Raw genomic sequence first — 24,939 nt, forward strand, 5'->3', positions numbered from 1 at the left:
CTTATAATAAGTAAGATGTAATGTTTATGTACACGTTTACAGTATCGATATTCGAGTTTACGGGAGTGTTGTAGCTTTACATTAGTTGATCGGAACTGAGTAACAACGAGTAAAACAATCAAATAAATGTACACCGCTATTAATGACCAGGGACAGACTTATTTTGAAAGTCATAACAGGAAGTAATAAAGTTCTGTGATGTGTTGAAGCGCTGTTCTGGTTGAGGGTTTGGCCATTAGTGTTGTCACAGGGCAGCATGAGACGTCATCTTGGAGGGGATGTGCATTTTGGAAGAAAAAGTCCATTTGACCACTTGTTCCTTCAAAACGTACCGGTAAGTGAAGTTTATCCAATGTTTTCTTTTTCAACCCGCTTACTCATTCTATTTAATCAATTATGCAAAATTAATTTACATCAACTCAGTCAATGAGTAAACCATCCATGCTATTTTCAGACCTATGCTTGTTAAATTTTATTTTTAGACTTTTGGTGATCTTAATAAAAATATAATGCATTGTTTCTGGTCTGGTAAAAGACGATGATTATATTTTAGGTATTTTGTCTATTTTACTTTTGTTTCAAGGAGTTTGGCATTGTTGATAATTCTCCATACTGAAAAATATCAATGTACTGGTACATAGTTGGTACAAAAAAAATCACGTAATTTTGACACAATCCATAAGTTATAGTCTATTACCATAACATTGTCTACAACGCACCTTCGCCCACCACTTGATTAAATTGACCTGAAATCGGTGTAATAACGAATGACGATTAATTGTAGAACACGATAAGCTGTTCAAACAAAATCACAATTATTGCTGTGTGGATATACAGTTACAAAAATATATGTGTTTGTTTAAAATTTCCTTACAATTTGGTACAATTCTCAAGCAATTCTAAATGACAGTAATATATCCTGGCATGCCAAATCTGAGGTCTGGTGCTGCCAGGCTATCATGAGCTTTTCAATAAGTGAGATGCTTTATTTTGAATTAAAATACTAAAAGTATTCATGGGCAGTTGACATTGTAATTCATTGTAGGTGGACAATTTTTTCTCAATAGCCAGAACACAAAGCCACGCTTGGCAGGATGTCCGTATACTTACTTTATTTAAGGCAATTATATTACCCGGTACTAAAAGACATTACAGTAATCTCAAAGAGTTTTGTCCATGCAACTGCTTATGTCCATAGTCAAAATAGATGAAGGAAGAACTAAAATGTGGTGGGGAATGTTTCCTTGCGGTACAGCAAAACAATGGAACGATGTGCACAGACACGATACAGACTGTAAAAATGTGTATTTCTCTTTAAAGATAATTATTACTGTGTTTGATACATAGGTTGCAAAATGATTACAAGATGCAATTATTAATTTCAGCTAAAAATTACGTTTTGCTCGAGTCAGTTTGTGGTAATTTTTTGGTTACACCTCTGTCAATAATTACTTGCAACTCATCATTTATTATGGACAAATCATTTGGCTTGCAGTTATGGAAAACTGACTTGAAACTGGAACACTTTATGGATGACCAAAAAGTCAGTGAAAAAACATTACTTAAGTGAATCGAGTTCAAGTTTTTTTAAACCATTTGAATGTTTTTGTATTGTCACTTGTTGATTGTGGAGCACTGATAAATGCCCTGTAGGTCTTTGCTGGCATTCGCCAGTCACGCCCACTCAGCTGTTATGACAAACTAGAGTTGACAGCATGGTGCTCCAGGACATAGAGCAGACAAGAACAAAGCCAGACACAAACAAAAGGGAATTCTTGGACACGGCACAAATTAAATAAGTTTTTATTTCAGGCGTTGTGTATAAAATGCAAACTGTATAAGACAGAAAAAACACATGGACATCTGAAGGATGGGGTGTCTGAGATTCCTCTTTTCAAGTCTAGCTAAAGTCCATCACTCTCTCTGCTATCCCGTGTGGGGGACCGTGGGATCGTCTGTCCGTGGGAAGCTTCTTTTCCCCACTTTAACCTCGACTGCAGCAGAACAGTGTGCTCTTGCCAAGCTACTCTGTGGGTATTAATAGACATTTTGGCTGCTACTTTGTACCCCGCTCCCCACTTGTTACCAGGTATGTGTTGTTTCATAACACTAGACCCCTGATTCCGTTCTGAGCTGATAAAAATTTGCTACCAATTTAAACTTAGTGAAGCTATAGTAGAAACAAATGTGTTGGTGTGTTGGATTCCACAGATTTCCAAATGTCAATATTAAAGTGTTAAACATTTAATTAAATCGTCACTGATCATCTGAGACCTCTTGAAACTAAAACATATATGAATGATTTTGTAACTTACTAATTTGGAGATTATAAATATTGTGGACAATGTTAATGCAATGTGAGGTTTACATTTCTATTGGTGGCCATGAGGATGTAATTTGAGAACAGTATCTATTCATGTACCAAAGTTATACTGCTAAAACAAATACAGATGCAACATCTTGTCAGTTAGGTGAAAACTAATCATTTATAAAATTATTTTACAATTATTTAATAACCAATCATTTTTTGGAATACCCTTTGTATAAAAAATGTCTAAATCCCTAGACGTATGGCTCGTGAAAATACAATATTAGCCTATTTTTTCTCAAATTGCACTTGGGTTGAATGCGAGTTAAATGCCACCTCTTTGGCCTGTTGCCCTCTGGTTGGAGCTGCAGGTCTCTTAAGAAAAGGACTAATAGGCTCAGAGAAAGTTTCTTCCCCAGGGCCATTACCACCCTAAATAAGCGTGCAAAAATTTGAAAACATATCTTGCAACTTATTTGGGAATTTTGTTGTTGCTGCTAAAGGTTTTGTTTTTGTTTTTTACTATTACACTATGTTTCATTGCACTGCTGTTATGATGTACTATTCTTAAAAATAATAAATCATTGTGCTATTGTTATAACTTTGGCCAGTCTTTAAGCACTATTTTTTTTTGCCTATTTATCCTGACAGTCTTTGAATTTGTTATTCTCTTTCAAGTCTTTTTTACATGTTTACGCTGGAGTGCCTGGTCTAATCTCGTTGCATACAATATTTCACAACATTAATATTAATGACAAAGAGGACTATTCATTTCAATTCAATTCAAACCAAACACATTAAGTGCTGTTGGTGATTCAATATGTTATTGACCCAAATAAGGTAAATTCAATATATTTTTTTTATTAGGGCTGCGAACTGATTAAAATAAATTAATTAATAATCTCAGTTTTTAAATGAATTAATCACAAGTAATTGCGATTAAGGATGCTACGCCACATTAGCTTCAGGAAACTGAAGTGACCCTTTTTCGTTTGTTGGAGCAGCAACGGCTTGACACGCCGGGTCCGTGCCCAGGGCGGAATTGTAATCATTACGTTAATATATTTTCACGCGTTAAATTGAAAATGAACACAAATCGTTAACGCAACATTTATCCCAGCCCTTTTAAATCTTTCATATGGATAATCATATGATCTCTGACTATTATTTATTTTTTTTTGTTTATTTATTTTCATAAATTATTGTATTTGGTGTTTATTTAAAATATATTATTTGATGCAAAAATAAACTAGCTCGTAGGGTTCCTGTCTGACTGTGAGGTCGCTGGTTTGCGCTTACAAGACTTACAGCATTGGTGCCCATAGCCTCCCTAATGCCTTAGCATAAGGGATTAAATTTGCGGGGTTTGGTCACTTAATGACTCCCAATGACAGGTGTTGCGACACATCAGTTGGGTAGAAGTATCGTCGCAGAATTTACCTTACGCACTCGCACGTGTGTGTATGGGATCCGACCCCCGATTAATCAGGGATCTGGCGAGGGAAAAGAAGAAGAGTTGGTGCAAAAATAATTTGGGCCTGACTCCAGTTATTAGCTTTTACGAATAAGAAGGGTTTGTTCTGTCTCAGGTTAGTGGCACACTTGACCAAGTTTTGATTTTAGATATTAAACATGTACCATTATACTTACCACAATACTAGTATGCAGTACTTAATGTGAATGAATGTGGCAAAAGTGAAGTCTCATGAATTTCAAAGGGACATGGAATGTAGGCAATCAAAGGAGCAGACTGGCCGAGGAAGTGGCCATAAATAAAAACAAGCATGCCGGTGGCGATGCAGAACTTTGCTCGAGTAGGTTCCCAAGACAGCAGTTAGTATTTTCCAAAGCATGTCTTTTTTGACAACATCGTTTTCTAACCATCCCAAATTCCAATGTCGTTGTCGTCTAAAAACATTCTGGAAACTTCTGGGTGACATACCACCTTGTGTCTTCACTCCTTCATTTTTGTTGGATCATGTCCTTGGACTGGTTGTTTTGATATTATACCGACCACAATACCAAAAAACTGTTAAATGCAGCCATGGGCGTAGCCAAGCCATTTTTGAGAAAGCTCAAGCACCCCAAAATTCACCTCCAAAAATTGTAACATTTTTAAACAAATGACAGGAAATGATTAAATTATATGAGAAACTCTAGATAAAGAAATGAAAAAAGTAAAACTAAACAAAAATGTGAACAACGCAGCATCGGAAATACTCCACTGCCTTTAAATAGTTCAGTCCATTTTATTACCAGCACCGCTTTCGCCCAATTCCTGCTCCCCCCTTGCTTGGCTAATTTTATTTTCAGCATAGCGGCGGAGTTGGAGACTGTGATGTATAATGGTGAGACTCTCATTATGCTGGCTTCATACCTGGCTTCAAAAGAACCTTGGTCAAAACAGACTCCAGCACATGGCTGTGATGGAAAATGAAAAAAATGTGCTTGACCAAGTGCAACACCAAAAAGTTATTGACAAGTTTTCAACCCTCGTGGTCAGGTGACGCACCACCTGACTATATTGTTGTAAGATACCGCCTCAAGTTTAACCTTATTACAATATTAATGAATTTTATAAGCATTTGCTTCTTACTACCCCTTTTCGAACATATCATGTAATGTTATTTTGTTGTTGAGTTATTGTTTTTGTTCTGTTTTTATTTTGATGTTCGAATAAAGTTTCCATTCATTCATTCAATTACAGTATGTTTCATTGCTTTGATAAAATCAAGGAAATCCAATAAATAAATCAATTTTTGATGTCATTTTTATCATGAGTTTTTCAAAAAAAACAACAATAAAATGGAACATGTATAACGTGCCCCTTATTTGGACAACAAAACGAATGCAATTAAACGCAGCATGCATGTATAAAAAAAACAAAACAAAACCCTTTGGACAATGAATACAGTTTCAGTTTGATTTCTGTGCACATGACAAACGAGTCAATGTTTGGGTAAAACGCAGCAGTATTCTCTTCTCTTTCTCTTTTGATACCAAACAAATGCACCCGTCCGTCCTTAGGCCTGAGCAACAAAACACAAATAATATTCCTAAGTGTCATTCCAAATATATCTTGACAAAAAACAAAAGTCACTTAATAATGCCCATAACGGAAATGTGTTCTTACCAGTTTAATGTGAGTTCTGTGTTGAAATTAGGAGTGTAACGAAAGGTGGACTGTCATTGTGACACTGCTTCTTTAAAAGGGGCGGGGCCTTGGCCCGCACAGCTCGGCACTAACACAGGCGACACGGGAGAGAGAAAAGAGGCGAAAGAGAGATGCGCCAAAGTAGTTTAAATGTAATACTTATTCTACACATTTTTACTGCAATGGGAAACGTTAAAAGTGTGTGTGTCATGTTTGTCATCTTACAGAAAACATATTTCCCTCCGCCATCTTTTTCTATTTGTAAACATTTTAGTAAAAGCACCAGGAAGCCACTCGGCAGCGCTTAAAAGTCGCATCGGCTCCTACTGAGCTGGGGGTGGCAGACCCCTCCCCTAGATGATAAATATAGAGATTTGGTAGCTTTGGGTGCCCATAGCAGCAAGACCCGAGACAAACATGGCAGACACTTCTCGATGGGTATTCCACAAACTAAAAGAAATACACATTTCTCGACTTATATTTATTTTATGGAAATTAACATTGGTATGATAGTAATGTATTTTTGCTTAGTATTCAATCAAGGGTTTTTTTTGTTACTGAGTGAAAGTTTGTTTGTACCACTAGGAGGGACTAAGTATTACATACTGTCCTTTTAATATTTATCAGCCCACACATTTCAGTGTTGTATTAACAAGGGATTGGCCACTGTGTTCGTCTCTTTAAAATGCTGTACCTTATTTTGGGGGAATTTTATTGGTTTGGTTTCATTGGTTTGATCAATGTGTGTGTGATTTCTGACACAGTATGGTCCAGGCAACTACCATATAAATATACATTTTCTATAACTACTTCTTTGAGTATTTTGGGGGTTTATACTAAATGTATCGAAACAAAATCCATTTCATTTCATGCAATCAATTGATAAAACAACAAAGTTATTGAAGGATGACTTGATTATCATCCAATTACATTATAGGTGGGTAATGAACAGCCCCTGATAGCAGGTAGTTGCCTTGCATGGCTGACACTGCTATCGGTCAGTTAGTGTGTAAAAGGGAAAGGTATGAAGCACATTGTAAAGCGCTTTGGGAGGTCCTCATTGATTTGAAAAGCGCTATATAAATGCAGATTTACATTACATTACATTAAAAATAATTGGTTTTCGCTGCCCAAAATGAAGTGTTGTCGGCGCTATTTTATTTTTGAGGAAAAAATTAGAATAAGATCTTTGAATGAAGGATAAATGAATTAAAAGATATAAGAAGAATCGAAAGAAGGACAGACATAGCTGTATTGCTGGATAAAGAATCCTAGTCCGACCCGTGTTTTTACCAGGCCTGAATAGTTATTGCTCACAGTCTTGTATGATCGCTATCCTAGATTTACTGTAAGCCCTATGTCGTCAGCAGTGTTGAAAGCCACTGTTCAAGGGGTCCAACAGCAAAAAAAATAATAATTCAAGACAGAAAATGTCTGGCGGGAAACTGTGTAATAACCGCACAGCCAGACTAAATGAGGGAAAGGGAATCATTTTAGGGGTGAACTCTGTGTCAAGACAACCATATCTGTGATGTTTGTCAGGGTGTGCTGGGTTTTCTCAGTGTTTGCTCTGTGGGGGAGCTTTCTTAAGTTGACACGTTGTTCGCAGAATGTTTTTAATTAGAGTAGCACATCTGCAAAACAACTAGGCAGCACAATGCACCATCATTTGCTTGTCTTCAGAGCCATTTAATGGCCAATCCTTTTATTGTAAAAATTAGAGAATCGTGAATTACTATTCAAGACATCCAATATTGAGGAGAACAATCTGTTTAGTTGTGAAGATATTGAAAAAAAATATCAGTCATCTTTTGCATGTAATATGTGCTAATTTTAAAGGTCTTTGGTATCGGTATTAATGACTATTCAAGATTTGGATATCGTCAAGGTCTAATCCACTGTTTGTTTTTGTTTTTTTAGGCGATGTGCCTGGGCACACTATTGTGCCATTAGACCTTGTCTAGTGTACCGCAGGGAATTTCCCAATCTTTGCTCAAAAGCCTGCCATTGTTCAGTTTATTTGCTTTCTTCCAGTGATCATCCAAGTAACTGTAACATTATTCCATATTAGTAGGTGGCAGAGTACAATCTTTTTCTTTTTCTATGCTTATTATGAGGTAGTACTGGGAAATTTGTTCAGTAAATTATTTTGTTTGATGAAGATGTTTTAGATTGCACTGCAAATTAAAAAAAAAGAATGCTGATTTTGCTTCTGATTTTCTTGTTTTCATAAAATGAAACTGAAAAAGTTAGAACATAGAAAAACCTTTTTTTTGTTCCTTCTCTGTCTGATACTGTTAGCTCAATGTAAATATTATTTGAGTCTTTATTAACCCACAAAACTGAAAACTGAAATATATGCATGTGGTTAACATCTTCCTCTCCACATACTCCCCAGCACGGTTGTTGAACCTCTAGAAAACTTGTCCTAATTTTGGGGGTAATAAACAATCTGACCAGGTTCTTCAGATGAATTCCCCCAGACTTTGGGAGCCAGTGGATTTGCACTGTGTTTTATATATATTCCACCACTCTTCTTCTGTTATTTTTTAATCTTTTACCTTTTTCCATTTCCATTTAATATAGTGTGATGAATGCCTATCTATTCAAACAATCAAACATTTGTACATGACATAAATTGCCTTAAATGTTGTTACCTTTAGATGCCCTTTCACAAATGTTGATAACTTTATGACCGGTCACGGTTTTATCTCTTGGTGATAGCAGGCCATCCCTTAATTGAAGGTAACGAAAATAGTCTTTAACGCTTAACCCAAATTTCTCTTTCAATTCCACAAATCTCTGCAGCTTTCCATTTTCAACCATTTTGCTGTAATACCTTTGCACACCCAGTGTTATAACCCTTTATCGTTCTGTCCAGGAAAAAAACCTGTTGTCGAACTAACTCAAAATTCTTGCCTTCCTTTCCAAATTTTATTTCACAGCTATTTTGTTCCATATTTATATTCTACTGTCGGTTACTGCTCCCAACTGATTATGTACATTTAGTACTTCTTCGTTTGACATCCCTAATTATATACTTTTCCATTTTGCGACATAACGATCCTTACACCAATAAATCAGGGGTCTAATTTGGGCCACGTAAAAGTAATCCTGTAGAGTTGGCAAAGCGACCCCCCCCTCCCTGCTCCCCCCTCTATCTTTCGGAAGCTGCTGAGTCCTGTATCTAATTTTGTTTTTTTTTCCCACCCAAAATAAACCTTGATATCCAATTATCCCATTCAAGGAATTGTGATCTGGGAACCAACACTGGAAGGGACTGGAAACAGTACAAGAGCTTTGGCCGGACAATCATCTTAACAACCTCTATTCTTTAACTCACATATTTGGCTATTTTTTTTAAGATCCCTCTTTATTTCCTCATTAATTTTTTTATAGTTAACAACCGAAATCTAATCGATATTGCGAGGTGACTTACTATAATTGTGTAATTGCAAGACACTGCGGTTTAAGCCTTGCGAGAGCAGACAGCAACCCCAAGACAGCTCCCCAAAAGAGGGTGCTGTTTTCCTTTTAAAGGATGTCAATATGATTAACTTGCATCTTGTCATCATTTTAAGGCCCATTTTTGTAATTTTTTTATACAGCTGACATGGTAATGTAAATAAAAACAACATTTCATTTTTCCTCTGTTGGGACCAATCTAGGAAAATACTTTTTAAGGTTAAATAAAATGTAATTCAAGGGGATTTTTCTGGATTTTTGACAACACAATGGCAGGTCATTTCAACCCGAGAACAACAGAAGGGTTTAGTACTCACAAAAAAAAACTAGCACAGAAAATGCACTTTTCTTTTAAAATTGAAAAATCGCATTGAAATTGCAACACAGGTCTGAAAAATTGCACTTAGGTTTTTTTTTCAAAAATTGTGCAGCCTCGGTAAACATCGAATAACTTTTGTAATCTTTTCACGAGTTTTACTCCTGAATAAGGATCTTTTAGATCAGGGGTCGTGAACCTTTCGGACCCAAAAAGCCATAATAGCAAAGTATAGAGCGCCACACCATTTTTTTTAAGACAAATTTCAACAGGACCACCAAACCCACTCTCCACACAAATCTAATTTTTCAGTATATTTCATTTCACTGTGTGACGTGAGATTATTTGATAACATTTATTAAATGAAAATAATGCCAACGCCTGTGTCCCATGCCAACAAATATACCACTTTAAATTTGTCTCCCTCCTGCAATTACTCTAGATTGTTGAGGCTTATTTAGACCTTTACTTTATACATCATAAATTATGGGTTCTAAACAAGGTGCAAGTAGAGTTCCTTTGTAATTATGTCACAAAATACTGCAAACAACAATACAGAGGTTGCTGGGCAGAGAGAAGTGTGCTGTGTGCGTAGTTCTGCCCACCCCTACTGCTCACCCAATCAAATTGCTGTGAGTGCCTGACTGGCATTTCTGGCTGTTTAAAGTTTTTCTGTGGTGTTTCATTGTAAAGTATCTCAACTGCGAACATAAATTGTTTAATAACCTTCCAAATAAAGGATTCCTTAATGACGTGCAGCCAAAACATGGTCTGTTTTTTGTGACAGCTTTACTGTAAACTGCAGTGGGCACTATGCTCTTTTTATACTGGACCGAACCATTCATGCTTTTAGTGGTATGTCAGCTCTGCGCGCACTGGACTCGGCTCTGCTCCAATCTAAAACAAATTGCTAAGGCTGAATTCTGTATAGGTATAATTTTATCTCCGAGCCATATTTACTAATGAAAAGAGCCATAGGTTTCCAACCCGTGTTTAGATTGTGACAATTTAAGTTTAACAGGCATTCAATTATCACAATATCAAACACATTTTCCCAGAAAATGTTGATATCTACATCGTATACTTGGCTCTTATTTTCCTCAGCGGATATTGCTCTCCCAGTGTTGCAGACCTTTACCCTTTGAAGAGCTGCTGGCTTCAGTGCCACCAGTCATGACAAGACAATTCGACGCAGCAATTTTGCCAAGCCTGAAATGTCATGCGTTAAAAATTTCAGTTATTCTATCAAAAGGAACACTTGGTCTTCCTTTTAAAAACGCTTGTTTTCAAACAGATGTCCAAGGCCTGAACTCGAAACTAAAAAGCCAATAAATATAAAAAAAGAAGCTGTTTTTCGGTAGGGTTTTTCCCGTGAGTACAACAATAGTTCAAGTCAGCACTCAAAAGAGAAACTAATTTTTTTTTGCAGTTCATCGGAATATTCACTCTTTGAATATTTCACATGTATTCAATTAATGACTGTATAACTATTTGAAGTGGTAATCACACTCTTTATGTGAGGCAAGGCATATTTTATTTATAGATCACAGTTCTTGAGCAAGGAACCTCCATGTGAAAACACAACTAAAAGCACAACACATTAAGGCTTGAACAAACATCACTAAGAAAAAAAATATAAATTGCATTGATACAGTTTAAGCAACTTAAGACACAAAACAGTGAAAGAAATTTGAACGAATTAATTTTCTAATGTGAAAAAAGGCTGTGGAGTGAAAATAGGTCTCACCCATTTGGCAAAAAAAACAATCTCAAGTTTTCATTGTCAGACTGGACTAATGCAAATTTAATGAATTTTAAACCCCCGTGAATTGAATGTAATTTATGAAAATAAGTTTTGGGGATTTTTGAGACAAAGGTAATTAATTTTTAATTAGTTTTAATGGGGAAAACACCCACTTTTACCTTGTAACTGAGTTGCTTATTTTTCACAAACTATTGTTTGATGATAACCACTAAAAAAATCTTAAACTCTGACCTTTGATTTCATGAAAGAGCACATTTCCAAATGTCTAATTTCTAAAATGAATTATTGTGTTCGATCAATTGTCCAGACCTAAGATGATTTTTTATTGCTTAAGACCTTGAAAGGTGAAACAGGGATCATTTTTGAACCAGGATTAAAGGCATTTAAGCTTTTGTCTGACTGTAATTGTTTGGCAACATATTCTATCTTTCTTTTATGAGTCCAATTTTCTAAATGATAGTTTAGTATCACGTCAGTCCTTTAACTTTACATTCACTCCAAAAATCTGGTAACTACCCGTAAATTATGTGTGGAGACCATTTCATGACGAGCAGGCTGGTTTTAATGTATCTTTTAATCTTTGGGTAACGTCTCATGACGTCACTACCGTAAACATGAAACTGGTACATGAAATGAAATGATCTGCATTTATTTAGCGCTTTTCAAGTCAACAGTTTTCACTGGTTTAGCCCTACCCCTCGCAACTTCTAGCCAGCTAATATTCTGTGCACTATGTTGCCCCCAACTAACCTTCTCCAGCACCTTGATTATATTTAACAAAGGTTTATTTTCCCCATTCTCCTATATGAAAGTTCGGTTGTGCTCACAGGACTTTAACCAACCAGTGACACCATCTGCGCATTCAGTGTAGCCATGGTCAGAGGTGAGATGAGGAGAAATCCAGATTTTTTTTTAAAAGATTAGGCTTATATTGTGATTAATAATAATAATAATAATTTCCTTGTATTGTCATTCTGTGTAACAATGTGCACAGAACGAAATGTCGATTGCACCTGACCCGTTGTAGCGAGCCGATGCAGCCGCAGCCAACAGAGGGCGCCGCCGACCACTTTTTAAGTCTTAGGAATGACTCGGCCGGGGCGCGAACCACCGACTTCCCAGTCTCAAAGCGGGCGCCTTACCATCTAGGCTACTGAGCTGGTTAAGAACTATTCATTTGATTTGACTTAAGCGTTTACAGGGTTTCAATGTTTACTGGGCACTGACAATGGAGCAGCAACCAGGACCAATCTGTGTTAGATGTGGAAAAGCGTTTTGCAAAACAAGTAGCAAATTGGCTTCATTTGTATTCCAAAATAAATGCTGATTGGCACAAAATAAATTAAATACAATTACAATATATATAAAACTACCATTCAAAAATGTTGTTCTTCCCAGAAATTGTGTTTTCCATGGAAAGTCTCACTTTTATTAATCAAATGAGTTGCAAAATAAATAGAAAGTGTAGTCAACAGGGTTGGGTAGGGTTACTTTAACTGGATTTAGTTTCTTTTGTCTTTTATTAGCATATTTGGTATTGGAGTAATCCAAAAGTAATTGAAAGTAATCCAGTTAAAGTAACCCTACCCAACCCTGGTAGTCAAGACAGAAAGAAGGTTGGAAATAATGTTTTTTATTCAATAATATTTTACATCCTTTAAACTTTGCTTTCGACAAAGAAGGGATGACCATACATTTTTGAACGGTAGTGTATATCATGAATGAATGAATGAATGATACAATTGGATAAATAATTAAATTGAGTCATGACATTAAGTAATTCATGATTTATTTTCATTTTGGGAAAGGAAAGTAGTTTTGTTTATTGACAAAAATTTAATTAACATAATGTACAGATCTCTCCTGAAAATACACGATACAGTACTGCTTTAGAGAAATATCTCCAGGATGCAACAGGGACGCATCATCAGTGATATATCCTGGGTTCATTGAGTGTTTCGGGTCTGCAACATCAGACACTCTCGCCCAGGTGACCCAGCCGAGGTTTATCAGGCCTCAATTTGCGTCCCAGTAGCAGTCCACGGATCTGCCCTTTTGAGCCAAAGTCACCTGGTGGCTTTCTCTGCAGCTTCACTATCGGATTTAATGGCTTTCTTCTTGGATGCCCCTGTCACACCCAACCGTCCTAGGACTTTGCAGTAGGATCGTCCAGCAAAACCCCTGCAGCTGACCTCTATTGGCTCAAAGAAAACTTTCCAGCCCCCGCCCTTGCACTCCTCCACCATCTCCTGGTACTTTGCGCGTTTCCTTTTATTGGCTTCCTCAATGCTCTCTTCTCACGGGTCTCTGAGTTCCAGCATGATCAGGTATTTTGAAGTCTCAGAGGTGATTATCATGTCTGGTCAGAGCGATGTTGGTAATATGTCCTGGGGGAACGTTAGTTGTTTCCCAAGGTCGACCTGCAACTGCCAATCAGAGGCATCGTGGAGGAGTCCTGATGTTGTCTGTGCACAAGCCCTGGTTTTCTCTGCTGCCTTGATGAAATTGACAGCCTTGCTTTGTACTTGATGGTGTTTGCCCCTGTTGATTGCTAGGGCGATGCACTCAGCAACTGCTCTCAGAACCTGGTCATGGCGCCAGCGATAGCGACCTTAAGCCAGGGCCTTTGGGCAGCTGCTGAGGAGGTGTTCCAAGGAGCCTCTTCTAGAGCAAAGGGGACAGGAGGATTTCTCGCTCTTTCCCCACACATGAAGGTTCACTGGGCTTGGTAGGACATCGTAAACTGCCTGCACAAAGATACGTACACGGTGGAAGTCTGCATGCATGATGCTTGACCAGGTCACTTTGCGCTGTAATGTGTTCTCCCACCTTGTCCATGCTCCCTGTTTCCGGAGTCCGACTGACCTGCTCACCCTCTCTTCCTCCACACCTGCTCGGACCTTTTCCTGGAGAAGATGGTGTGTCTCCTTCCCTTGGGCTTGACTCACTTTGGTCTTTGGAAAGGAGCCCAGACCTGCTCTCCCCAATGCCAGGACCCCAACCAGTGTTTTCTGCCTCAGTCGTGACTTTGCCATCTCCACTTCTTTCTGAGCTCTTCACTTCCTTCCGGTTCTCACTTCAACCCCAGCTGATAACACCTTGCTGTCCTTGGAAACCCTATACTGACGAGCTTCTCTAGTACGTGCCACCTTGAACTCCTCAGTGAGCCCACTGAAGGGTAGCTGGACTGTATTGCTTGTCCCGTACAAAGCAGCGCTGGTAAGGCTGCGGGGAAGTCCCAGCCACTTCCGGTGAAAGCCCCTGATCTTCCTTTTGAGGATCTCCACAGTTGATACCGGAATTGCATAAACCAAGAGAGGCCACAAGACTCTGGGAAGAATAGAGTGCTGGTAGAACCAGGCTTTTAATCTACCAGGCAGGTCGGACTTGTCCACCTTGGTGAGCCACATTGCCAGTTGTTCAACAGAATCTTGGAGTCTTTCAGAGTTGAGTTTCCCCAGGGTCTGAACTGGTTGTTGCGAAATGGTTGGGGTCTCAGTTCCAGAGATCGAAAACCTGAACTTATCCACCTTCTCCCTCGTCAGAACCATGGATCTTGACTTTGAGGGCTTGAAGCTCATTCTTGCCCTTGTTATGAGTCTCTCCAAACCCTGCAGGACCCATCTACTCCCAGGGACAGATGTTGTGGTGATGGTAAGGTCATCCATAAATGCTCAAATGTGAGGCTGGCGAACACATGATCTGGATATTGGCCCTCTGCATTCCACTTCTGCAGCTTTGACTACCATGTTCATTGCCAAAGCAAAAAGGGTAACGAATATGGTACAACCCGTTATCATGCCTTTCCCAAGGTGATGCCAGTCTGATGTCACTGACCTGGAAGTGAACCTAAGCCTGAAGTTGTCATAATAACCCAGGATCAGGTGCTTTAGCTTGTTAGGAACGTGGTGGAGTTGTAGTGCAAGCTCAACTAGTTGGTGTGGAATGGACCCGTAGGCGTTTGGTAGTTACAACCACAACACAGCAAGGTCTCTTCTGTTCTCGTGGGCTTTCCTGATAAGCTGTGTGACTACCCCAGTGTGCTTCAGGCAGCCAGGATCTCCAGGAATCCCACCCTTCTGGACGGAAGTGTCAATGTAGTTGTTCTGGAGGAGGAACTCTGTCAGTCTTCGGGAGACGATGCTAAAGAACACCTTCCCTTCCACACTCAATAGTGAGATTGTCGAAACTGGTTGATATTTTGAGTCCTCCTCCTTGGGAATCCAAACTCCCTCAGCACACCTCCACTGGTTGGCCACACTGTATTGATAGTTCATGAGACTAAGTTTCGCCTATGTGCCAAAATATATTTTTCTAAAATGATAAAACTAAATGTTTTGTTTTAATTCTTACAAAAACATCAACTTTTATCTCGCAACAACAATGAAGATAATTGATATTAAGACTATTAGTTATGTTTTCTTCTGCATAATAATGACATGCTCTCTCGTGGTTTCTTCAAAGTTTGTGGTATTTGATGTTTTTTTTTAAAACAGCTCCTTAAGCACATCACCCTTGGCCTTTCAAACAATATTTGAAAATAAGATCAGTCCAGGATTAAGACATTTTTTGGCTGTTACTGTTTGTATTGTAGATTCAGTGATTTGACAGTTTTTTTCTGTTTTGAGATGCTGAGCAGTTGAGGAAGAGAACTGTCAGAAAGGGAAGGGGTCAGAGTGGTTCATTTCAGGGAAATGTTCACTAGCTTTAAGGGAAGTTTGATTTTCTCCCAAGTATATAACACCAACCATTATTTCTTTTAACATAGTATCCTATGATAAATAATTGATAGGAAAAAGTTTTCCTAAAGGTGAATTGATGAAAATGGAACTAAAAAGTGATCACAAATTAAATTAAATCTAAATTGTGGATTAGAAGCAATTACACAATTTAAGATCTTCATTCTAGTTACCGTACATAGCTTCCAATAAATAATGATACCTGTCACAAAAATCCCAGGAGACCGTACTTCTTTGCAACTAGTAATTTTTCTTTAAATGTTGTATTATTTTGGCATGGTTGAAATATCCATATAGTCCATAGTCTCATTCTGGGTGCATTTAAATGTACAGTACTTAAAGGGCAAAAACAAAATACAATCAGGCCAAAAATAAACAAACATAATGTTTTTTTCTGGTTCTGCTGGTAGGTTATGAAATGAAAAGAAATGATCTGCATTTATATAGCGCTTTTCAAGTCAATGACTTCCCAAAGCACTTTACAATGTGCTCCACATTTCCCAATTGCGGCCTTGTATTGCAGCCATGTAAGACGCTAACCTGCTTATTGGGGGTATTAGGGGTTCAGTGTCTTACCCAAGGACACTTCGACATGTAACACAGATGAGCTTGGATTCAAACTGGTATCCCTTGATCCCAAGACGAGCGCTCCACCTCCTGAGCTACTGCCAACCCCAGTTATGTTTCTAATTGTTTTCTCATTTTGATATAAAGTAAAAAAAAAAATCCTTAAAAATCAGATGATTTGGTTGTTTCATTGCTTATATTATTTTACTTAATTACTTAATATACAGGTAAATCATTAAATAAGAAAGATAATATTCAAATTGAAAACAATTATCTGCCAACTGAATACTTTTGTTTATTTGAACAATAAATTATCTTATTCGATTACATTTTAAACTCAATTTTCCATGTAACATATGCATGTATTATGTTTTTTATTTTATCAAATAAAAACAAAAATCTGGGAAATAAATAATTTTTACAATTACCAAATATTTTTTGCAAGCCGGATGTTTTGGATGTTTTACTCTAAAACAACTTTGTTTTCCGTGTAAAACATTTGCCATCAACAGTCACTTATCCTAATTCTGGTCAGGCTAAACAAAAATGTTTGGATTTTCCATCAGCCCGCGTCATGACCTGTGACCTCATGAGTGCAGTGGGGGCTATTAAAGCAGGGTGAAAGGATGTGGGATGTCCATACCGTCCTAAATAAATACACAATGGTTGGTGTTTAAAACCCCGCATCGAGCAATAAATATAGACTTCCTCCCTTAAGGAAGTAATGGAAATCCAAACAATCTTTGCCATGGTGAACGAGATACCATAAAAATGTATTAATGTCTTTTAGCGTTTCTAGGTAACGATAAAATGTTAACACAGTTTTTTTGACACCAGCTTTTTAGTGTGCTAGAGTTGATAATTCAATATAATTTCTGATTAGACGTTAAAAGCTGGACACATTCGCGAACAGTGAAACCTTTTTTGATTTTTGGTGGTTTGTTACTACTCCCCATTTTTTTCAGATTATTTTGTCACATTGTTCTCCTCTTAACGGTATTTTGAGCCAAGAAAACCAAAAATTCCTTTGGAGTTATGCCAGTTAATCCACTTAGTTATGCCAAATTCTGAAACAAACCCTCTTATCTGAAACAGTTCTGTTCGTGTTTTGAAATATTTGTATGCAGTTCACTTCACTACAGTACTGCTCTGATCGAGTGATGTTTCTTTCTACAAAGCCACAGTAGAGAACATACTGCCATACAGCATCTCAGTCTGGTATGCTAGACAGCGGAAAGGAAAAACATACACACAATAATCAACGCAGCCTGAAAGATCATTGATTGTTCTCTGGCCGGTCTAAAGGACATTGTCGGCTTTTGATACCGCCGACATACACATTATAAAGGAGTCTTCTTACCCTTGCGACCACCTTTTTGACTTGTTGCCTTCTAGTAGACAATAGTTTTAAGGTCCCTTAAAACAAGGACAAACAGGGTCAGAGACAGCTTCTTCCCCAACGTCATCAAAACCCTAAACCAGCGCGTAAAACTCGGGAAAATAAATATCTTGCGACTTTTGGGGGAATTTTTGTTGCTGCTAAACGATATTTCACTATTTTTTATTGCACTATATTTTAATTGCACTATTATTGTAACTTAGGCCAGTCTCTGCGCACTACATATTTTTGTCTATCTAGTCTGACAGTCTTTTCTATTTTTTTTTGTCTATTAAAGACTTAGACTTTATGTGTTTATCCTTGAGTGACATGTCTAGTCTCGTTGCATACAATGTTCTACAACGTTGATATAATTTAAAATAAATATTATTCATTCATTCCACCAACTATTTTCCTCCAACTATTCCACCGCTTACCACATAACTACACAAAATGTTTAGCATTGTGATACACTATGACTATCTTACATTGGCTGTCAGTTGAACATGAACCAGTCCAAAAAGCAGAACCTTTTATAGGAATACTTGCAAAACACAGGCGGTCTCCAAACAAAAGCAGTCTTTTTATTGTGAAGATTTTATACCTTGGGGGTAACACTAACTACTTGGCTAAGCTACAGTAATAATGCTTTTACTAGCTCACCTCCAGCATTACCATACGAGTGTATTGGTCATCACAAGTCTTAATTGGAACAATATATTATGCCACTGGCAGCCTTTTATATAATTTACAACTTGTTTTTTTAGTCTTTATTTACCAGGGATTTGTTGTCAAGTAACTTTTGTTTGCTAGATATGCACTTAAGTTTAACGTGAAGATTCTTATCTTTTTTATGCAACACGCTAACGCAATTCCTTTTACACAAACAAAACCCCATATCCATTTATCCAACAATCCATTCAAGTTCATTGAGGAATAAGGAAATTGGGTGAAATGTAAATTTAAGAAGCTGATAATCCGTGTACTTCTAAGCATTAAAAAAAGGTGATATAAGTATCAAAACTATTTATTGAGTAATTTCATGGTCAAATAATAACACAGCTGCTGATTTAATCATGTGTTTTTAAATATTTTAAACTGAAAGAGTTTGGTCAAATTCAATGCAATTTCATCAAAATTGACCTTTCTTTTTCAAAGTTGAATATCCCGCTGGAAAACATAAATTTGGAGCAAAACTGGAGCGCAGCCAGTGTTTTGGGATTGACCTTTACGGTTCAACTGAATACTTGGGTCATGTGACAAATAGCTTTGTTTTGCAATTCCCACGATTTTCGTCCTTTGAAAGATGCTCTCATTGAAAACGGTCAAAATGATCATAACCTTCAGCTTAGTTTGCGACAATATGAAAATGACATTTTGGCCTGGCTGTCTCAATATTCAACCATGTAATGTTCGTTTTCTCTCCATAAGATGTTTAAGGAATTCCAAAAGAAGAAATACACAATTGTCCAAAGTCTACCTTTCTGTTATCCTTATTATACTTTGCACTTTGCAATTGTTGGCCTAAACACTTTTGGGGAACTGCTTGCCCTTTTGCTTGATGATAAACAGATGTGTTTTCCAGACATTTACTGGAGCATGACTTCAATATTGGATAGCTGAACAAAGCATGCACACAAAACACACAAACCGCAAACGATGCCTTCTAATGTGTTTTGTTGTTCCTTTTTTTTAGTGACATGTGGAGGACGAGAACCCTCGCACTGATATTTGCTCTGGTGCTTGGCTCAGAGGTAACAGCATAACGCCTTTACATGGCTTTTGATTAGCCAACTTTACTAAGGGTTTGTAGGGGTTCTTGTAAACCTTGTAATGCTTGAATTTTAAGGTTTTCAAGGTTTGGAAAGATCTTGAATTTTGGGTGAAGTGTTGCTATGATTCCCAACAAGTCTGCTTGTAAATTACAATGACACTGCTTTCTAGCAGCTTCAGTTTGCCATTGTATCTCTTCTTACCTCAAAAATTAACGGCATTATGTTGGATGGCATTGTCCTGTGAAGCATCATTGCGCCCAACAGGACAGGTGCATGCTACACCTAACCAGGGCACTTAAAATGAGTATTAGTGTAAGTGAAAATGCAAGCTACATATTACTGTCTTTTTACCAAACACCTGTATCTGAAAGATTAGTCTCAAAACGTTTTACACCTACATTGTTCAGATCCACATATATATTTGATATTTACTCAAGATCTTAAATCATATGCCTTTGATTGCACACTTGAGATCAAAAATGGCAGAATGATTTAGGTTGTAGATATACAGTATTTATGGCTCTGCAAAATACATGATTTACAACTGATTCTTGTCTTTTAATGGTACTAGAGGGATTGTAAAATTGGCTTTGAAAGTGCTTAAAAAGTGCTTGAATTTGGCCATGGAAAAGGTTTACGAGCTTACTTTATGATTTCATGACGTGTGGACTGTGGAGCTTATCACAGTCTTCATTTAATGGCCTGTGGGCTCATTGTGGCCAAGAGCCATCACTCAAAACACCAGCCTATTGCCCCATCACAATTAACCTGAATTCACAAGATTCAACGAGGATCTTAGTTCCTAAATTGGTTGGTTCTTTGAATGCAACACCCTTCGTACAGCAGCATTACACTGTTCTACTGTCAAGGCAGGGTTAAACCCTCAAACATTCTATGAAAATGTGTTGTAATGTGAGGCAGGATACAAGTGCCGACACAAGCAGTTATTTGAGAATTGTCAATTGGAGAAGGGGAGCAACACACAAAGCACTCCGATAGAGGAAGGATCAAGTCAAAAAAGAGAAAATCACAGTCCCAAAAAAATAAGAAGGCTGGTAAAAGGGGTAGGGTCTTGTGAATTTTAGCTCGGTTAGTGGGGAAGGTACGGTGATCTCTACTGATCAAAGCATATGATCCAACACAGACATGTTTGTGCTCGCTGCTTTTAACTAATTGAGTTAATGAGCAAGTCTTCAATTAGTACTACGGCTCCCTCTAGCTGATGTAGACAGACAGGACCCTCACATGCTTAAAATGCTTTTAAATTAGAAAAAAAAAGTTTTTCTATAAAATTACAGTGATAAAGTAGATTAAATTGTTTTAATAGCCACAGTTCGGGTACAACACTTTATTTGAAAATTTGGCCCCAATGATTTAGTAAACGAATAATCAATTCAGCCTACACATTTGTTTAATATTTGTATTAAATGCCTAACAACAATTTGTGGCACCCTTCTTCAGAGCAAGACTCAGACCATACTGTGTAGTTGATGTTTATTTTATTGCAATGTGAGATGACAATGAAGTTACTGGCAATATAATGCAAATGAAGCCCTAAGCAAGCTCTACTTGGGATAATTCCTGATGACTACATTTCACAGGTTACACGATGCGAAGATGTGGAATACCTGACAGCAGATGAATTAGCTTTACAAAAGCAGCAAGAGAATATGGGCAACAATTCAACAGTGCCGGGAATGACGCGTCACCAGATCCTGGCCGCCCAGTTTGAGTGTTACTTGAAAATTATTCATGACCCACCAAGAGCTGAAGAAGGTGACGTCACCGTAAAATGCTCTCTCATACGTACTGTGTATTTGTGCTAACTGCCATTTCTGTTCCTGCTCCTATTGTCTTCTCTCTGGTTCATATTTTGGTCTACTTCTTTGCCATTAAAATAATACAAACAGTTTAATACACAAATCTCAAGAATATGAAAGCATCAAAGCTCAACTTTTTTGTTTGCAGGAACTGTCTACTTCCAAGGATAACTACCATGGAAATTTTGAGGAAATCCTAATTCCCCACTGTTAGTGGTGAAATATTTTGACCAAAATCTCAGGATTTTACTCAACAAATTCTTACCCTATCATTTAAGGTTTAAATGGTCTTTTTTATTTAAAAATGCAATAGGAAAATTTGTCTAGCAGATCATAGACAACTTTGTTCATTTCACGAGATTTTATTTTAACTGCATTAGATAAATAAAAACAATCTATCATTTGCCCGGTAAACAATGCCCATTTTCTGTAAAACTGTTCTTATTTTATTTGAGAAACAACTTAGAAGAATAAATATTATAAATTATCTTCAAAGCACACCAAAAGGGCGTCTGAGGTGAATGACCAACAATTTGGGCAAAAGTATTTGTAAGTATGTTCAAGATTAATTTACAGTCCCTTGCAAAACTATTTGAAATTGTTTGATTCCACAGTTAAGCGAACGTCAAAGGATGAACCCTGGATGTGGTTTTTTTTCTTCAGAATTTTTGCATTACTTCAGTAACATTCCTTAAATGGGCGGTTAATGTGAAAAATGTGAGAAAAATACAAGGCATCTGATTAACAAGACATCTGTATTTTTTAAAAATAGACACCTTTCTACTGTAGACAAACCTCAGATTTGCCCACTTTTGGTTTTGAATATACATTTACTATAAACTGAAACACCTTCTTTTAAAAAAATTGAACATAAATTTTTTTTATACATTTTTTCTGCCTAAAATGAGGCAAAAGGTTGAAAAGTTCGAGGGCAGATACTTTCGCAAGGGACCAAATAATAATCCAAAACATTCCTATAAATACTATTGCCAAAATTGTAATTTACCTTAGATGCCCTTTTTCTGGTACTTCTGTAATGTTTACTAACATAGGGCAGTAAGTAAAAGGAAGTGAGTATGAAAGAAAGGAAACTTGGCCTTTGTCTGGTGGCATGGGTTTTTACTGCTGCTCGGTTCTAATCCACCATTGAAACTGTATTTCATGATCGTCTCAGCGACCTCCTACTGCAGGGTTTCCGTCTATTGTTGGTTCAATTTGAGAGGCCTAGCTGCAGTGAGTAATTTCAAGTGGACAATGCAATTCAAGCTCACAATTTAATATGAACGATAGGCAGTTTGAAATGTTAAAGTCTTTTTTTAATTCTGTTGTGTGCACTTATTGTGTTTCTGTTCACTGTAAAAATTGAGTTTCCGCAATTAAATGATTCTCACGGTCACAAATGACCTCATATAATCATCCACCCTCCATGCATGTTCCACTACCTTGTTTGACAGTACATGGAGGGAGGACAAGGCTTTTGACGCTGGTTTTGTGTGCGTTTTAAATGTCTAATTTGATTATGGTTATGTATAAATGCTATAAGAGGAAGAGGATCTACAGAGCAGAAGTCAATGGAAGGAGACGTGGATGGATGGTGTTATGAGTGCACTGCAGGAAGGAGATCTAAATATAGTGAAAGCTATAGCTCTTGTTGGTGATAGAAAGGAGTGGAGATGTGTTGTGAAAGGATAGTGGGATTGTGGACGCGTTCTTAAGGATGGGCTGTGCACCCGTATGAAGCGGCAGGGGTAAGTGAAAGCTGTCGGGCCTGCTGTTGAACAAAAGAGTGTGTTGTGTCACCCTGACCCGAGTGACATGGCCGCTTTCTGGTGTCCCATTTCATCCGGAGGGGACAAAAGCATGACCAACTTAGGTGCCGAGGTGCCTAACTTGTTTGGGTGTTTGGGCAATTGGGTTTTTTTGGCCATGGTCCAAAAAATTTTGTGTGGTTTTTTTGCTATTTATTTCCCTTTTATTTTATTTCTTATTGTATGTGTGTGTCTTGCTGTCGGTCACCCCTCTTGAGGGATATGACCAAGATAGATAGATAGATAGAGAGAGAGAGAGAGAGAAAGAGAGAGAGAGATACTATAATATTAACAATATGGACTTTGGATCAATGGACCTGATGTATGCCATCACCAGAACAGAAGTTGCCAACGTGGTGCCGCCAGGCCCCAGGTAGTCTCCTTAGAACACCTGAATAGCCCGTGGACTGGTTCTGAAAATTGCATTGCTGATGTAGTGGTTCACTGAGCCTATTTCAACCCCACTCATGATAATTACAACCTGGTAATATTATAATGATAAAATAGTCATGACTTATTATGGAAATTAATTTCAAAATAGTAGCCTTTCGTGCTAATCAGTAAAAAAACGTATCTCTAAACTTCAAAATGTATGGTGAGCCCTGATCTAGAATATGTGGCTAAGATTTTGGGACCAGAAACTTGCTGTTGATGTCAATACAATAGTAATACAAATGTTTGTTGTTGATGTTGACTTTGTATTGTCAACACTCACTGCGACCTTTCTCAAGGTTTTTTATTTTCTCATGTTTTTGTAATGCTGAGGGGTTTTTTTTGTTTTTTTTCCCCTTGTCCTTAATATGTTTGAGATAAGTAATGGTTGTCTGTGCAGTTCTTTTAGACTTTAGGGTGTTATTAAAATAAATGCAACATGACTTGATCAGTGAGGTCAATAGACAGCAAAAATACAAACTAAAAGTATGTCAACCATTTGAATTGGTATACATCAGAGCTGCAAAAAGTAATATATTAGTCGAGGTCTAATCAACTAGCTGATTTAAGACAAGCAATTCTGAATATCATTAGGATGTCGGCATGTCCAGAATAAGTATTTTGCTATATTTATGACACTACCATAGGTGGCTCATTAGCTTTACATTAGAAATAAAACTAAAATAGTCATGAGCTATAAATAGTTCATATTTTACAAACGAATGTATATAAATAAGGCAGCACGGCGGCGCAGTGGTTAGCGCATGTGTGGCATAGTTCATGTCTTGGGAACCTCCTGCATGGGTTCAAATCCAGCTCCAGACTTCCTGTGCGGAGTTTGTATGTTCTCCCCATGCTTGCGTGGGTTTCCTCTGGGCACTCCGGTTTCCACCCACATTCCAAAAACATGCATTTCAGGTGAATTGGCCGGTCCAAATTGTCCCTAGGTGTGAATGAGCGAGTGAGTTGTCTGTCCCTGTGTGCCCTGCGATTGGCTGGCAAGCAGTTCAGGGTGCCCACTGCCCGATGATTGCTGGGATGGGCTCCAGCACCCCCGCGACTCTACTGAGGATAAGTGGTGTAGCTAATGAGATAGTAATAATGTATAAAAATACATTGTAAATGTTGACTAAACAATCAGTTTTACATTCTCATTAAAACTGACTATTTTTGTATGTGACAAATTACAGTTTATTTTACACTCTGCATATGACAAAGTCACAAATATTTGTTTGTAGAATAAATGTTGCAAAACACAATGTTAATGGTTGAACGAACAATCTGTTTTACATTCTCATTAAAATTGACTTGTTTTTGTATGAGAAAGTCGCTGTCCATCAATTTATTTTACACTCTGCATATTTTCTGACACTTAACAGGCCAAACAATTCAAAAATATTTGTTTATAGAAT

The 24,939-nt window shown here is 37.6% G+C and overlaps 1 protein-coding gene across 1 annotated transcript in view; it reads left to right on the forward strand.

Annotated features, from left to right (window-relative positions):
* Nucleotides 1-216: 216 nt before the first annotated feature.
* calcrl2 (calcitonin receptor-like 2) overlaps nt 217-24,939 on the forward strand; it is a 39,569-nt gene continuing 14,846 nt past the window's right edge. Inside the window, exons 1-3 of the mRNA XM_088329976.1 lie at nt 217-334; nt 19,389-19,446; nt 21,069-21,243. Of these exons, the coding sequence (XP_088186102.1) occupies nt 279-334; nt 19,389-19,446; nt 21,069-21,243 (289 nt within the window). The 5' untranslated portion in view covers nt 217-278. The remainder of the gene's footprint in view (nt 335-19,388; nt 19,447-21,068; nt 21,244-24,939) is intronic.

The sequence above is a fragment of the Urocampus carinirostris genome, chromosome 3, assembly GCF_059441175.1.
Source record: "Urocampus carinirostris isolate Australia breed hairy pipefish chromosome 3, RoL_Ucar_1.0, whole genome shotgun sequence".
In the NCBI taxonomy this organism is placed as follows: domain Eukaryota; kingdom Metazoa; phylum Chordata; class Actinopteri; order Syngnathiformes; family Syngnathidae; genus Urocampus; species Urocampus carinirostris.